Source organism: Quercus lobata, chromosome 9 (genome assembly GCF_001633185.2).
Source record: "Quercus lobata isolate SW786 chromosome 9, ValleyOak3.0 Primary Assembly, whole genome shotgun sequence".
NCBI classification, from domain to species: Eukaryota; Viridiplantae; Streptophyta; class Magnoliopsida; order Fagales; family Fagaceae; genus Quercus; species Quercus lobata.
Genome location: NC_044912.1, coordinates 7,670,432 through 7,684,356, shown reverse-complemented (window position 1 = coordinate 7,684,356; position 13,925 = coordinate 7,670,432). Strand labels below are relative to the sequence as shown.

The window sequence follows — 13,925 nt, the reverse complement described above, 5'->3', positions numbered from 1 at the left end:
TATATATATATATATAAATAAGGTTAGCTTCAATGCTACTTTTTGGTCAGTCTTGAGAATGCTATCTAATTTCGTGTTTAAGGGCTCTGGGGCCAAAAATACCTCAATGAAGATGGGGCCAAAAATACCTCAATGAAGAGGAGCACTTTAGCAAGTTATACAAGTAAAAAGTAAATTCAACGGTTGTAGTATGTGGAATTAAACTTTTCGAGGCTAAGTTACTTTAACCTCGTCAACTTAACCATGACTAAGTGCAGACTTTGAATCAAACAAATCTATTGTTGAATAGATAAGATCTACACTACAAGAAAATAAATTCAATGAGACAAACTACTTGCATAAAAGATTAAATATTGGAAAGAAACTTGTATTTACAGGCTAATTAAAATCTAAAAGAGAAATTATAAGAATAAACAAGAAGGATATCAATGTTTGATGATTTGATCCCTTAAAATGCGAGCCTTATTTATACCTGAGTCTTTGATGATTGTTGGTGACTGATATATATCACGTGTCGCGCACATTAAGCAGGATATCAATGTTGCGAGCCTTATTTATACTTGAGACTTTGATGGTTGTTGGTGGTTGATATAAATCACGTGTTGCACACATCTTGATTCTTTGGGACACCTGCCTTGATATCTTGAAATTCTTTTACTGATTTTTGAGACAGTTACCGAATTGCGAGTCTAACTCCATTTTATTCATATTTCTGCTTCTTTATAGTTGTTTGATCAGCCACTATATGGCTGCCACTCCATTTAGCACATGGTAATTATGTATTTGACTCATTTTAAACACATGGACAGGTGTTGTGTTTCCTTTGTGCCACGGAAAAATTATAAAATACTCTTAGAGTACCACAAATACGTAATGAGTTCCATCATAAATTCAATAAGTATCTCATTATTATGTGAAAGGAGACTACTCCTAGAGTATTATTTTTTTTGGTAAACTACTCCTAGAGTATTATTTAATTATACTGTGCCACGTAGCTACTTCTAAATTAATTATTTTATACAACAAAACAGTTAGCAAGAAAAACGGTGAGGTTTAGTGCAAAGTTGTTGTCTTCTGAAAATTGATCTGAATTCAGTTCCAAAAAAGAAAAAAAAAGAAATCCATTCGTATATATGCCTGTTTACTAGCTTTGACACCTTAAAGCTTAAACTTCTATGTGAGTGAATTTAGTTCAGCCTTTTCTGTAACTGTTGAGAAAAATTCTCATTGAAATCTCAAGAAAAAGACTTCACCATATCTTATGCTGTATTCCTCCCATCTTATATTACAACCTACGGATTATTGATCAACATGATTCATGTATAATCAAAATGAATAATGTCATCAATCAAAAAAATGATGACTGTTGACCAAGCACATTCAACTGAGCAAGTACCCTGGCAGCCAGAGATTTCATATGACTATTTTTCCTCTGAGCTATTTCTACCAATGGGATTTGTGCTGAAGTTCCATATTTTAGCTTGAACTCCACCAGCCGAAAAATTCTTTCTAAAGCAGTAAGGGATTTCTCCTGCAATATTTCAGAAGGTGAACTCAATAATTTTATAATTGGAACAATGGCATTTGCTTCAGCTAGCACTTTACTGCCACTCTGCAATCTTTCATCATCTATCAATGTCAACAGTGCATCTAAGGAAGCCTCACAGGGCCCGAGATCAGGCTCCCCAAGCATCCTCACAAGAGGTTCCAGAGCATTGGCCTGTAAAATGCAAAATGAAGACTCAACTGTACAGATTCCTAAATGTACAGGACAGCCAGTTTCGGGTGCAGCCAAGCAACACTGGAAAATCCCACGCTTCCTCATTGGCTTGCTCAAGCTAACTGAACTTTCTGAAAACTGCTTAAGTGAAATGGCTGCATTTTGTTTTGTCAAAGCAGTTCCAGAAACCAGCATATGTACCAGCACAGGGATAAGGCCAGCTTCAGCTACTATCTTCTGCCATTCCTGATTTGTTGAGACAGTAAAACGACAGAGAGCTCCAACAGCATTCTCTATTACCTGCCTCTTGTGTAACGCATTTCCATCAGTCAGACACGAAAATATGGTCTGAACTGCCTCAGCTTTTATAAGCCACTGATTGAGCTGTGGGTCCTTAGGAAGTTTAGAGATAATACCCATTGCAGCAGCAGTCTCTTCTACATCATTGGAAGTTTTGATTATCCTGAGCAATGTCTCAATGCATCTCTGACCCACATGCTCCAAAAAGGTGTCTTTATCTCCATCTTCTATCAAGCAATGGAACAACTTTACAGCATTTTCCCGTATAGTATGGTTATCCACCTCACATAACTGAACCAATACTTGAACTGCAGAGAGCTGGGAATTATAGACATGCCAGTTAGTGGTTGCTTCCAACTAATCACTTCCGTTAGAAATTATAAGATCAATCAAGAAGGATAAGCATGATTTAATCTGAGATGGTAAAGTGTAAAAATTCCTCGACTAATAGAAGGGACCACAATAAATGGGGAGATACAAGAGAAATCAACTTATACATAAAATAAAATTTTAGTTCAACAAAAAAAAATGTGAACATCGTGTTTAGGCTTTTTTTGTTGTAATCCTTTTTAGTTTCCCAATAGGATCCTAGGAGTTTAACAATTACCTGCCTCAACTTCATCCTGATGTCTAAACCATTAGGAGAATGGCACAGTGCTTGAAAGGTATGGAGAATGCTTCTTTGTATGTCTGGTCCTGTTAATGATACAAGTGAAAAGAGCTTAAAAATATCTTCCTCAGATTCTAACAACAAAATCTGCTCCTGATCAGCTTCTTGGAGAGTGGTTGATATTGCGAGGTGCATGATTGTGGCGGCTACCTGCTCACGTAGAGGTGGTGATGATAAACTATGACGATACAGAAGTTCAAATAGTGGCCCAACTGCACCTTCTTTGATCATCTGGAGGCCATTTTGTGGCAAGTCTGAGAGCTGCAGAAGAGCTTTAACAGCCACTTTCTTCATCTCTAAGTCACCATGTGAAAGCATTTGAAGAAGGGGGCTCAATGCCCCATCTTTAACTATGGACAATTTATTGTGATCGGTCAATTCAATTTCTGAAAAAGTTTCAGCCATGACCAATCTAACATTCTCACGTCCTGCATCAAGGCAGTCATCAAATCATAACTTAGTAGTAACAAATTTAAGACTTTCCTGGTTACACTACACAAGTTAAGCCAGCTGTAACAAGTTGTAAACCAATATCCAACCTCGTGGACATTTGCATATGCTAGACTCAAAGTCCAAATAAAAGCTTCATACAATTACCACGTGAATATATTTTCATAATATCAAGAATTCTCTTCAAGTGTGGAAGTATTTTATATTGAACCTCAGAAAGGATAACCTACATGTAAGGACATTTTTCCCAAAAAAAATAAGAAACATCAACTGTGGACACACTTTTCCTGCCTTCACTGTCTTTAGCCTGCATTTTAGTTTGTGTCTCTTGTCCTAATCTCTTAAGGACCTTTTGCACATTTCTTTTAATTTTATATGATGTCTTCCACAAGCTTAGAGTAAAATAAATAAATAAAGACCAATTTAAAAATATATTCTTTCATATTTGCATTTCTTGCTCATACAAGTCACTTCATAGAGTTAATTGAAGAAAAGGGTTCCAGATGATGACATAGAATGACTCCAAAGTTCAGAAATATGAAATTTTCCTTGAGTCAGTGATCTTGCTCCTCAAAGGCACAATGTTAAATGTATTAGGGCCCAAGCTTATTGTAAAGCCTGTTAAGTGTTGAATTGATGAGGTGATAATAGCTAAATTTGAGGTTAGCTAAGCCTCCTTGGATGAATGTAGAAGAGAAAGTAACAGAGAGAAGAATAGAATAACAGAAAGAATATGGAGCTTTACTCAATGCATGCCTCATATGGTTACATTCTCTCATCCTTATACCCCAATTCTCTTTGGTAAGTGGCTGCACATGGCTGTGCTTACAGCTGTGTAACTAACTCACACTCCAGCTGTCCTAGCTGTCACAACTAACTTCCCAAACCTTCACACCTGATTCGGGTACAAGCATCCCTATAGCCTTATTGTAGTTCCTACATACTTACCTATGCTATTTTAGCTAATTAGGTACCTTAGCATGCAGCCAAGCACTTAACCCATTAAAATAGCAGAGGTTATCACATTTAGCAATCCTTCTAATTAAGACTCCTAACAATACCTCCCTCTTTAAAAGACCTTGCCCACAAGGTGAGGGAACCTCTGTTGCATCACATATAAGTTCTCCCAAGTGGCATCATCAACACCTTCTCCTTGCCACTGAACTAGGACTTGAGTGATGGTCCTATTTCGAAGCTGGTGTGACCTTTCTTGCAGCACAGCTACAGGCTCTGTGATGACTGCCCCTTCCATATCAGTAGGTGGTAGAGTGGGGATTGAAACCACATGTTGACCCAACTTAGCTTTCAAGCAAGATACATGGAAAGTGGGATGGATCTTAGAAAAGCCCAAGCCTTTGAAAATCTATACTTGCAGGTCCAATAACCTAGTCCAATTAGGATTAGAATAGTATTAGGCTAGGTTTTCTATAAATATCTTTTGATGTACAATATCAATGAATTTTACTCTCTTTTCACATGGAATTATATTTTGGGTCTCATATTTGCCTCCAGAAAAGTCTACAGTTGATTGTAAATGAGTTTAGAAGATTGAAACTTGGTCTGATGGTATAGTGGACATGCAGCCTCCTGGCTATAATCACCAACCGCACACTGTTGGTCACTTTCACAAAGTCCTTTGTGGCCTCAAACAAGCTCCCCAAGCCTGGTTTGCCAAATTTAGTGCTATAATTTAACAGCCCAGCTTCTCAGTCTTAATGACTCTGCCTTCTTTCTTCATCTCACAAATACCAGTGTTAGTCAATTGCTATTACATGCTGATGACATTGTTATTATTGGAGATGACCTTGTAGGGATTGAGGAACTAAATTGATCACTCAGCCACCAATACAAAATGAAGGATTTGGGCACTCTCAGCTACTTATTGATCTGAAGGTCGCTTCCTTTGATGACAGCTATTATCTCTCTGCAGCAAAACATGCCTCTGTTCTCATCTCTCATGCGAGTCTCACTAATTGCAAACTTGCTAACGTGCCTCTTGACTACAATATCAAGCTTCATGCCACAAATGATGAGTCTCTTCATGGTGCTACTCTCTACAAACCAATTAGTTACTAGTCTTGTGTACTTAACTGTTACTTGTCCTGATATTTCTCGTGCTGTACACATCCTCAGTCAATTATTATATATTCTCATGCTGTCCTGATCATAGAAGTTTACTTCAAGTATGGTTCTCTACATCTTGTGATATCTCAAGGACACACTTTCATGGACTTTTCTTCCCTTCTACCAGTAATTCCATACTGCATGCCTATTCTAATGGTGATCGGGCATGTGATTCCATTCATAGTTGTTCCACCATTGGATATTGCTTTTTGCAAGATGATGTATTGATTTCTTGGCTAAGTAAAATGCAACTTCTTGTTGCTAGAGCTCTAGTATTGAGGCTGAATACCATGCTCTTACTGACACAACTGCTTAGCTCACTTGGTTGCACTCTCTTCTCTCAAGGAAAAGAGAGTCTTTATTAACACTTTTATTTATTTTGATAATCAGAGTGCTATTCATCCACAATGATGTCTTCCATGAATAGAAAAAACATATTAAGATTGATTGTTGCTTCATCCATCATCATCTCCTTCACGACCTTCTCCAACTCTAATCTGTCTCTTCTAATGAACAACATGCCGACATTTTCACTAAGTCCCTTGCTCCTAGTCACTTTTTTGCATGCTTCTCCCCAAACTCAAGCTAGTCTCAGATTTGCCACCTTGTGTTTGAGGGGGGATGCTAGTTATTAGGGCCCAAACTAGTTGCATGACAAGTAACCTAGTACTACCAGGATTAAAATGAGGTGAGGTTGGGTTTTTCTATAAATACCTTGTGATACATAGTTTTATAGTGTGAATATCACTGAAGGTTGCTCTATTTTTGCACAAAAGACTATCAGAATAATACTCAAAGTTAAAAATTAAACTAGATATAAGGGTCATGCTAACGAGTGCCCTCAGGGCACTCCTTAACAATCTATTTTAGGAAAATTTTGACATCACTTTTATGGGAAATGAAAAAAACTGTCAAAACATTAATTATTTTTTTTTCTTTTCCCATAAAAACTTTCTTTAATTAGATTCTTAACCAGTGCCCTAAGGGCACTCATTAGCATTTCCCAAATTATTTTAACCATACACCAAAAATTCTAACAACCTGACTGGAGTTCCAGCATACCTGAAGAAAGAAGCTGTAACAAAGGTTTAAAGTGATTTGCTTTGGCCATCTCTATAACATTCTGATCAAGGAAAGACAAATTCTCCAGAAGCTCTTGGGCATCTTTGGCAGCTTGAATATCATCACTACTTAACATGGTCACCAGGAGAAGTATGCAGCCGTGAACTGATCCAATTGAATCTCGTACCACATTACTTCTGGACAGTTCAAGTAACAACTGCAATGCTAACTTGCCTTCATCAATTTGGCGTGCTAGTGAGCGAACAATGGATTCAAGTGCATTATCCACTTTCGAGATTCTTTCCTGTCAAAAAGCATGATTCATTTAATATTTAACTGTCCCTTCCATCACCAACTGATAAAAATAAGGTCAGCCTATATCCATAATTAAGTAGAAAAGCTATGTATTGTAATCACACATTTTGAATTCTTAAAACGAAGCATTCAATAGAAATCACGCATATCTACTTCATCACCAGATAAAGTACTATAGCTTGAAGATTAGATTAACCGTTTAGCCTCTTAAAAATTAAAAACAAAAACAGGAGTTTGAAGGTACCTTATTGTCATCACTGTCCTTTGCAAGCATAAATAAGATGAAGAGAGCGTGCTTTCTTATTTCACGATTTTTTGCACTGAGAAGTCCAACTAGAACTGGAATGTAGTCCTCCATTGTCATCCATTCCCGATGCAACTCTCTTTCTGTACATATATCCTGCAGTTTGCTTAATGACTGAAGCATTTCTGTCTCTTCACTTGACTGGAGTCTGGGTTTAATAGAGACAATGTTAATGATGTTGTTCCTTTCCCTCCATTCTTCAATTGATTCTCGAAGAGTTTTGTTGGGCCGGATAACTGAAGTGTTCAAGGGAACCATGGTCAAGGGACAAAGATTGTTCCCTTCAGCAAAGCACTTCTCTATGGCACTCCTTTCGAATGTCCGACCTGAGGTAGTGTCCACAGGGTCAACCATAACAGCCTGAGTGATGGGGCAATAAAAAGACTGGAGAGGTTCCAATGGTTGCCTACCTAAAGCATTTCGCATTTCAAAATATTTCTTTTCTTTTTCATCAAGAGATGTTGTGGCATCAGCCTTTTTAAGCAATGTAATGATCTGTTCCATTTGAACATCTTCTGCCAAGTCTTTTCTCAGCGTTGCATCTTCAACTTCCCTTTTGAATTCTTCAAATTCTTTCTTCAATTCAGACTGCTCTGGGGATATCCCAATAGCCTCAGCAATATGAACTAACAATTGATTTGCACATGACCGATCAAAGTTCCTCCCTTGTATTCCTAACTCAATCTTTTTTATAACTTCATCCTCCGCTGCAGTTACCCAATACACTGCATCTAGCATATCCTTAGAGAGCTTGATAACCTGGTTTTTAATATCCAATGAAACATCCAAAGACGTCAAAGGAATGAGGCTTAGCGCCCTACCAATCTCTTTGGTACTGCCCTCTAAAAGCTTAACAATCTTCCGGCCAGTGATTAGGATATATATCCTATTTCTTTTACGGCATTCAAGTGCTAGATGCTTAGCAACTTTAATCTCTCGGTTGATAGTTTGCAGAGCATTTTCTAAGCTCTTGGAATGGTCTACATTTTTCTCCAATAACTCTTTTAGTATCTCCAAGTATGTTGAGAATTTCTTGAAATTTTCCTTCTGAATGAGAACACCCTTGGCTGCATTTACAGTATCAATTATTGCAAGGACAGTCTGGGAGAATAAGTCAGATACTGGAATTGGTGTGGTTCTAATAATCACTCCTGTTGCCATATTATTACTCAGGAAATTCTATAAACAATTGTCAACAGCTCCATCAACCACATTCCAAACATGAAAGACAGATGCCTGCCCAAATTAGTAGGAAAACAATTAGAAACACCCATTTAAACTCTGGTCATAGTTCCTATAAGTATTTTCTATTTAGAAAAGAAACAAAGTCATTAAGGTATTAATTCTCAATGATCATGTATTAAACAGATGAGAATTACCCATATTTAGTTGTTGAGAAATAGTGAAGAAAATAGAAGAAAAAAAAATATTGAATTTGAAACAAATGTCTTATGTCAATTAGGGAGGTGTCAGAGACTATGAATTTCAATAAAATAGCATGACAAAAAAGAATACATATGGTTGGCCCTAATTAATAGGTTGAGCATCTATAGCCCAAAGGTTTTGGGACTATGACTTGTGGTTGTTGTTGAACCCCATGTCTTATATCAAAAAGAAAAAAAAAATGCCCCAGATATTTCAATTTCTTTTCTTTTCCTACCTTTTCTCAGCAGCCAAACATGTCGTTCGGGAACCAACAACAGCAAAAGTAAATTCAAATGGTGTGGTCTAAATTTCATAAGCGTGATAAGGGTAAGAAACAGTGAAGCCTGCTGAAATATAATCTCTATTAGGACAAAGAGAAAACGCAGAAAAAAAAAAAAAAACCATATCCTAAACTTTTCACTTTTTAGGACCCAATTCTTATGGCATACTCAAAGCTGAGATTTCCATTGTTTAGAAACCAAAACAACATACAAACATAAATTCCAATACTACATTTTCTTTTATTTTTACTTGTTTTTAATTTACTCAGCAACAAAACATAGAGATATTATCTATCTACCACATTAACACATAATCAAATCCAAATAATGCAAATTAGAGAGAGAGAGAGAGAGACTGACCCGAGATACAAGTTTCAAGTCAATGGGTCTAGTTATTTTGGTAAGTTTTTCCAGGAAAATGAGCAAACAAAAACTTTCCCAGAAAAGAGGGTTGTCAAGGAGCTTTATTATTATTCTTCAAAAACCAAAGCTGCTTTTCTCTCTCTCTCTCTCAGACACAAGTCACACAACTCAAACACAAAGACAGACTATCCCTTTCGACAAAGTTAAAAGAAAAATGTTATTTACGTTCGTAATATAATACTTTTCTTTCCTCAGAAAAGTGTCAAATCATTCACGTTGAAATAAATTACATAATAAAAAGACAGCAGCTGATCGAAGACAAGTCAAAGTGTTTCTTACCTTTGTACAGTTATTATAGTCTTCCATGTTCACAGCCAATGAAATGATGCCACGTCAGTTCTGCAGAAAATTTTTCTGCATTAGTGTCCACGTGGCTGAGTTTGAGCCGCGGGTGTAAAAACGTATGTTAGGAGTGACAGGGTACTGAGCTTGGACTCGAAGTGGAAAGGACGTTAAGGTGAGAATTGGCGCCAGTATAACGGCAAAATACAGGTGGCCTTGTGTGGACGGGAAGTTCCTAACTAAATTCATGGGTCCGCCCGCCTTTAAGACCATATTTTAATCATACATTTTTATAAAGTTCATAAATCTTTTTATTTTTTCATAAAAATAATTTATTATTGTATACCTTAAAGGCAAATGTTAGTAATATCCATATAATATATACCATCTCTTTTTTATGGAGAGAGTTTATTTGATTTTTAATTTAGTGTAAAATTTAATTACAGTATAACTTAAATTGTTTTTTAAGTTCTTATCATAAAATTTAGTTATATGACTTTGTTTAATTAAAAATACACTTTTATCCAATGAAAAAAAAGTCACATGGCTGAATCTTAAGATGAAAAATTAAAGAATAACATAGGACATAAGTATTGTATCTAAATTTTGTCTTTTAATTTATAATCTTTATGAAATTAGTATTTTTACCAAAAATTTTCTCTTACTTAAGAGCAAAATCTACTCTTTTTTTTTCTTCCTATTTTAGTCAAATTATTTATTTTCACATATATCAAATCTTCTATTTTGAACCCTATTTTATTTAAATTTTATTCTTTTTCTCACTTTTCAAAAGGTTCATTTTTCTTTATCACAATTACCAACAGTCCAAGACACCCAAAAAAAAAAAAAAAAAATAGTGACTTCAAGAATAAGGAAGCATTGTAGGAAAATCCTAAAATAGGATAAGGATAGATAATCTGACATGAGTTGTTTTATTGGGTGTTTTTGAAATTGGCTTCCTTATTTTCTCCTCTAATTATCCTATTTTAAAAAATTTGATATCAGTGCTAAGTGCTAAATCCTAATTCCTAAATACATTTATAGTGTTTTTAAAAATATATATAAATATTTAATTTAAATAAAAATAGATTCATTTAAATATTAGAATATGTAGAAACTTTTCTTTTTCAATTAAACTATATGACCCAAATCCCCACTAATCCAAAAAATTCGACATTGCCTCTTGGATGATCGCAATTAGTTTGTAAAGTGAATTGACGAGAGCCACCAATGTCCTTGATAGTGTAAGTGTTAAAGCTAGTTCACAATGTAATTACAATATGTTGTTAACTTCATAATTCGAACAATTTTCCTCTTAAACTCTCAAGCATTTTGTGCACGAGGAAGTGTCAATTCAGCTATAAGACTCTCATGTTCTAGTACTAAACATTTATTAGGATTTTTTTTATATATAGAAGTATGGAACTATATATTCTACCATTTAAAAAAATAAAAATGTGCTAAAATTCTAATGGATGATTTAAATATAGAATATAATTTAAATTTGTTAATGGTTATTAATAAACATTTATTATGATTTTTTTATATGGAACTATATATTCTAGTATTATAAATATTTATTATGTTTGTGTTTGTAAATGAAATTATATATTATACTATTTAAATAAAATATGACTTACTAAGATTCTATAGGAATGTTTAAATATAGAATAGAGTTTAAATTCAGTTAAAAAAAATATTGAAATAATGATTTGTAAAATAATAAGGTTTCAAACAATAATAAGGTTTCAAATATTGAAATCTAGCGAATGTCAAAATTTGTGTGTGTGTGTGTGTGTTTTTTTTTTTTTTTTTTTTTTGTTTAATTGGTGACACATTGTTTGTAAAATCTATATAGTAAAACTTGTTGTATCCTTAATGTACATCACTCTATGATAGATTTTTCAAGTGGACCAAGTCCTTGCTGGCACCATGACACAATTATCAAATGAAGGACTTTGACCAAGAGCTAGCTTGCATTGGTGAAGAAGAAAAGGGTGAACCCACCTTTCCTTTAAAAAGAGTATAGATTCAATGTCAATGTTCGTAGACCAGTCTCCTGGTAAGCTTAGCACAGCATTTGGGAGATTTCATTGTTTGAGCAGATCCAAAGATAAGAAATTTAGAGTGATTTATTTTATAAGACATCTAGAGACTAACAGTAGGATAAAAACAACATGGTAGTTACAAGGGTCCGACAAATCTACACTTTTTGGAGATCATCTAGAAATATTCCAAGCCAATACAAAATAGGGAGACTCATTCCAAGGTTGTTGTTCTACTTCCTTATATATGGTCAATAATTTTGGTTGAAAAAAAATTGCAAGAGTAGAAATAAAACTTGAATCTGCAAATTAATGATGAAATTTTGGATTTGCATGTGGGGGACAAAGGAAAACACCAAAAGCTTAAAGTCAATTTAACTACGACTAACGTTGTATAAATATTTTATAGCTCGGTCCAAAAGCAAATACGGAGCTTAGTATATTAGAATTAATTACAATTGTACTTAAAACTAGCAAGTTTTTATGCATCCTCTTTTATTTATTCGTACGGACCTATACTTGTATCCACTTCATTATTAGTTTCCACTTAGTTTCTTACATTGAAACTTTCAATCATTCATCAAATCCAGATTTAGATTAGATTTAGGATCAGTTTATTAGTATTTTATGTCTCTTGAAATTAAGTGTAATGTCGAAGCTGTTTCGTTACATTGCTTCAATCATATAGAAGGGAAAATGACCAATTGTGCAGAAAACAAATTTGACAAATCTAGCTACCATCTCTTAATTAGTCTCTGAAAGCAACCATTAAAATGCAAACATTACGACTCAACAACAAGTCTGCTTAATTTATTTAGACCAACTGAAAGGAATAAGGAGTATGGCAACAAAGTGATTATAGGTGAGGTTTTTTTTTATTTTAAGGTAATGAAGCTATGCTCTTGTTTTATTATTAAAGAAAGATGATGATAACAACAACAATAATAATTGTAAGTGCAATGAACTGAGAGAGAAAATAAAACCAGGTTGAAGTAGTCAACAAATAGCGTGTTTATACAAGTTATTACCAATGAAAATATTTTAAACTCAGAATCATATGAACTCATAGGTATATATATACAGATTCAATACGTACCCTACTTATGGTGTTGGAGAGAGTTTGATGTGAAACTAGTGTATCTTCTCTCTGGCTACAAATATGGAGGATATAGACGACACTTGCTGCAACAATTTCTTGTTTGAACATCTCTGCAAATCTAAAAGCATATGTAAATGAAAGAAAATAGAGGGACTCCAGAGGGTACAGTGATGATCAAGCATATGTAATACACCATTTCAAAAGAAGAACAAAGCAAGGAAAGCATACAAGAGTGATATTGATTCGGCTCATCTCATATAGTCATAGCTTTTCTTATGTGATGAGAAAGAAGAGCCAAATCAATATCACGCACGTCTACTTCCCCAGATATGGCTTCTTACAACTTTGATGATGATCTCCTTCAATGCATAGCTAGGAGAGTTTGGACTTTGGAGGCTCAATAAATAAGACTGAAGAGGGGTTTGAGACTTTGAATCTTTAAACTTTGGTGGTTGCTAATAATTAACAAGAAGCAACAATATGGGTACTGTACAATTCCAAACTTCTAAGAAAAATGGAAAAACATTATAATAATGAGAATATGCGAATACCACTAGCTGTCTTTTTCACTGTTTAGGAAACCTGCTTATTAGTGGAATCATTCTCGCATGTGAAATTGTACGAATTGCATGCTTCATTACCAAAAATAGTGTAAGAATGAACATGTTATGGCTAGCAACTGTAAAAAATGCACAGAGAATGGGGGTACTGAATCATTGAGCCAAACCATTGTTGATACATTCAGCAAAAAAAAAAAAACCATTGTTGATATATAGTTGCAATAATAACATCATGTATGCTAATTTTATATTTCAAAATATGGATTTCAATCAATTTCCTAGTGAATTATCTTCTAGGAATCCATTAAATTGCTAGAAAGATCTAGAAAACGAGAAAATTATAAATATATAGTTGCAAAAATAACATCATGCATGAAGGAGCGGCGGCACATGGGGGCCATGCCCCCACCCCTCTCCAAACTTTGAAATCCATATTAAAATAGACTGAGTTGTTAAAATTGTAATGATTAACCTTCACAAAAATTTCATAAATTCCAGTCTACGTAAGTTTACTTATTCTTTCCTTTAAAATCAAAGGATTGTTCCTTTAGTTAGTTTGCATCATTCTTAGTTTATCAAGTAGACTCCACCCAATTAAAGCATAAACTTTTACCAAAGCTTAACAAATTCGGAAAATGATTGAATACTTCTAGAGTACCATAAATGCATATTCTATTTTCTCACATAAATTATGAGTCTCATCATAAATTTAATTAGTGAGACCCATAGTTATGTGAAAGAAGAGAGTATACATTTATGGTAATCCGACAATACTCAATAATTACCTAACAAATACGCCATGTGTCCTTTCTTTTTTATAAGCATACAAAAGTGTAGTGTATTGTGTTCTTTGCATCTAAAAGTA

General features: G+C 34.5%; 1 protein-coding gene across 3 annotated transcripts; it reads right to left on the bottom strand.

The window, feature by feature from the left end:
- Positions 1–1,235: 1,235 nt before the first annotated feature.
- Positions 1,236–9,223, bottom strand: LOC115960058 (U-box domain-containing protein 44-like). Of its 3 annotated transcripts, XM_031078754.1 has the most exons (6): positions 9,012–9,223; positions 8,606–8,714; positions 6,886–8,181; positions 6,327–6,630; positions 2,628–3,118; positions 1,236–2,338 (listed from the first exon to the last, which is right to left on the bottom strand). In XM_031078754.1, exons 3-6 carry the CDS (start codon positions 8,104–8,106, stop codon positions 1,349–1,351), a joined length of 3,006 nt encoding a protein of 1,001 aa, XP_030934614.1. In that variant the 5' UTR covers positions 8,107–8,181; positions 8,606–8,714; positions 9,012–9,223; the 3' UTR covers positions 1,236–1,348. The 3 variants fall into 3 exon arrangements, with proteins under 3 accessions (XP_030934614.1, XP_030934612.1, XP_030934613.1); XM_031078752.1 differs by lacking the exon at positions 8,606–8,714; XM_031078753.1 differs by lacking the exon at positions 9,012–9,223 and having other exon boundaries at positions 8,606–8,994.
- Between the last annotated feature and the right edge of the window lie 4,702 nt (positions 9,224–13,925).

Bases quoted from the DNA above. Each gene is read 5' to 3' on its own strand.
- LOC115960058 (XM_031078754.1), bottom strand. From the start codon at position 8,106: ATGGCAACAGGAGTGATTATTAGAACCACACCAATTCCAGTATCTGAC. The intron at 6,631-6,885 runs GTACCTTCAAAC...GCTTTTTGACAG, and splicing joins AGGACAGTGATGACAATAAG to GAAAGAATCTCGAAAGTGGA. The intron at 2,339-2,627 runs GTAATTGTTAAA...TATAATTCCCAG, and splicing joins TCAGGATGAAGTTGAGGCAG to CTCTCTGCAGTTCAAGTATT.